The sequence below is a fragment of the Gavialis gangeticus genome, unplaced genomic scaffold (genome assembly GCF_001723915.1).
Source record: "Gavialis gangeticus isolate Ggan-Ray unplaced genomic scaffold, GavGan_comp1, whole genome shotgun sequence".
NCBI classification, from domain to species: domain Eukaryota; kingdom Metazoa; phylum Chordata; order Crocodylia; family Gavialidae; genus Gavialis; species Gavialis gangeticus.
In genome coordinates this window covers 1,221,746-1,224,816 of record NW_017729034.1, presented here as the reverse complement: position 1 = coordinate 1,224,816, position 3,071 = coordinate 1,221,746, and the positions used below count along the sequence as shown (strand labels likewise).

Sequence of the window (3,071 nt, the reverse complement as noted above, 5' to 3'; positions counted from 1 at the left end):
CCCCAGGTTGGCAGACTGACCCCCCCCCCCCCGCCAGTTAGTGTTGTTCCGACCCAGCTCAGTGTGCTGCACGTGAATAAACTCCAGAGCTTATTGCCTTTCTTAGACAAATGGAAGGTGGGAATGAGCTTATGAGTAGAAGCCTTAGCTCTTAAGCTTAAATCTGGAGGGTGATTTCTCCATAAGATCTCATTTACTCTTTTCTCTCAGAAGGACTCAGTGTTGGCCTTTGGATTGACCTAAAAAGATCCACCTAAGCAAGCTTCCAGTTGGCATCAGAGAGATGTTCTGCTTTCTCAGAGAGAGGTCTAGTGCAGGATTTTTAGTTATAGATGCTTTAATAGCTAGCAGGTGATAGTGATGGATATCTTGGAGCTGTGCTGCATAATAAGTGCGCTGCCAGTAATGCATAGCAAAATGAACACAAAAGCAAGTAGGGGTTCCAATTGTCATGCACATGTAAGCAGTAATGAAGGGTTACTTCATTCACTTGCAGGATCTATTGACAGGCTATTAGAACTTAGTAGTTTATGTCAAAATATTTCTGTAGCAACAGGGTTGGTGCCACCTCTTTTAGATGCTTGATTCACTTACTGATTCTTTAAAATTCTCTTCTTTCAGGCTCTCATATAGGACAATGGAAAGAAAAAATGTACTAACCACTTGTTTGCGGAAGCCAGCCTTTGCATCACTATTGAAGTAAGTCCAAGGTGTGTGTTGAGGCTGTGGGGGATGTGTTAATTATAGGAGAGTTCTTAGTTATCTACACATTTAGGCCCAAATTCTACTCCACTTTAGTCAGAGAAGTAGAACTAACCACTAGACAATCAAGGGAAGCTATGTGAATGTAAAGAGAGAGCAAGTAAGAGTGAGCCAGGCTCTCTGACTGAGTAACAATGCCTGGAAAGGGGAGTATGTTGGGTTTTCAACCTTGCTTCATGCCACTGGCCCCAGTAGTGTTTTTGCTTTTTCCATGATATAGTTGTGGGGTATTGTCTCCTCCTCCTCTGGCATCATCAGGTCTCAGAAAAGTGGTATTTCAGGGACTTAAGTGAAGTTGCATACCTTCATGAGTAGAATGGGACTGCAAGAGAGCATAAGTGGCTGGAGTGGATTCCTTCTGAACTTGCTTAGAAGGACAATGTAAGTTATACAGTGAGGACTAGGAGTTAAAATCCATGGAAGCAGTCTCAAATGCAGCTAAAGCTAGTTGTGTAAGTGTTTATTACCCACCCAAGGTGGAGTTGGAGCTGGGTTTTAAACTATTTGTGAGTTATTTCTCCTTTTTCTTCTCCAGTAGAACGGATCTCACATTTGGGTTCAGCTTCTTCAATATATTCCAGCTGCTTCACACTGTTCTGACAGTAAAAAGCAGCTTTCTGGCTGCTTTCCATCAGGGCAGTACAAAGCAGCAGGAGCTCCCATATGTATCTGTAGTGAGTAAATGAGGATATGTATATTTTATACGTAGCTATTGTAATTGTATATTATTAAGTAATAATGAATTTATCTTCAAGGGAGGCTGCACATACCATTTTTCAGGTTTGTACAGGAAATCGAGGCTTTATGTAGTGCATGTCTAAAACTTTTTCATTCAGGGACTCGAGGATCCTATTTTCACAATTTAGTGCTTCTGCAGAAACTACAGACCTCAGCATCTCTGAAAATCAAGCTCCTATATACTAAAATTGACATTTCTCCAGCAATTCTATCCTCACTGAAGTGAGATTTCACAGGTATATCTGAGGGCAGAATTTGATCTGTGCTGTTACACATACAGTAAGCCAGGGCAATCTTGTGCATTCAGGGCCTGAAGTCAGTGGGAATATTGCCATTGAGTTCAGTGAGTTGACATTACTTTAGTTTGTAAAGGCCTAATACTGTGAGACAGTATAATGTTTTAAAAAATAATTCTTGCTATTCCATGTAATTTTGTCTATTTTAAAGGTCACAAATATGCTTATCCGATTAAGAAACAGAAATAAACTTGATGGGTAGTCAGAACTGCCTTGTGCACAGCTCAGGCTTTAGGAAATGGGTAGATCAGGGCTGGGCAAAATGCGGTCCGCCAGGCCATTCTATCCAACCCAGGAGGCCCCTAAAAAATTTAGAAAATTAGTATTTATCTGCTCCTGGCTGCCTGTCATACGGCCCTCAATGGCTTGCCAAAACTCAGTAAGTGGCCCTCCGCCCAAAATAATTGCCTGCCCCGGATAGATAGTGAGTACTTGGAGAGGGCTGTCTGTGATTAACCCATAGAGTTACAAATAAAAACAAATGCAATTTGCTGGGTAAATTGTTACTCAGAATTTCCCCAAACTTGTTACCTATGTGTGGATACTGCCCGTATTATAGAAAATAGGCTACTGGCTGTAGATTAACCTTGCATCTGAATGAGAGCAACCATCTGAGTGCTTCTTGTGCTTTAACTTATGCCCCTTAAATTCACATCTTTAGCTGATTTGCATTAGCTATCCTGGAAAACCTACTGCCAATAAATGACTGTAAGTCTCAAATCTACTCAACTTTCTCCCTGCTCAGCAGGAGCCTCCAGCTCAGCCCTCCTCCTGATTTCTTGCCCAGCAGAGCACCAGCTACCTGTTTTCCTGGCATCACTCACCCCATTTCTCCACGGGTAGTCCCCACTTCTGCTGCTGTCCAGTGGGGAGGCAGAGTGGCATGGGGGTGGGGGCACACTAGGCAGGAAGCAGTGTCGTGGATTTCCTTAATAATAATGGGCACATTATTAGTTTTTTTCCTGTGACAAGCATGGGGAAAAAATAAAACAGTGCTTTACTGGAAAAGGAATCATGTCAGTTGGATCCACTCTAGCATCTATATAGCTTGCACAATTCAGCTGGGCTTTTTGGCACCTTTATCTAATAGCTGATTCAATCAGCTATTAGATAAAGGTGCCAAAAAGCCCAGCTGAAGCATGTGAGCTATATAGACACTGGGTGAGCCAGGTCATATTGATGTAATTCCTTTTCTGAGCATGTGCTGTGCTTGGTGCAAGGGTGCACCAAGCTGAAAGTAAAGTGCTACGCCGCCCCCTTGGAAACTCCCCTGAA

General features: G+C 42.6%; 1 protein-coding gene across 4 annotated transcripts in view; it reads left to right on the top strand.

The window, feature by feature from the left end:
- ST3GAL6 (ST3 beta-galactoside alpha-2,3-sialyltransferase 6) overlaps positions 1–3,071 on the top strand; it is a 74,984-nt gene that overhangs the window by 31,966 nt on the left and 39,947 nt on the right. For all 4 annotated transcript variants that reach the window (XM_019527105.1, XM_019527103.1, XM_019527102.1 and 1 more), the window contains exon 3: positions 622–699. In XM_019527105.1, the coding sequence (XP_019382650.1) occupies positions 622–699 (78 nt within the window). The remainder of the gene's footprint in view (positions 1–621; positions 700–3,071) is intronic.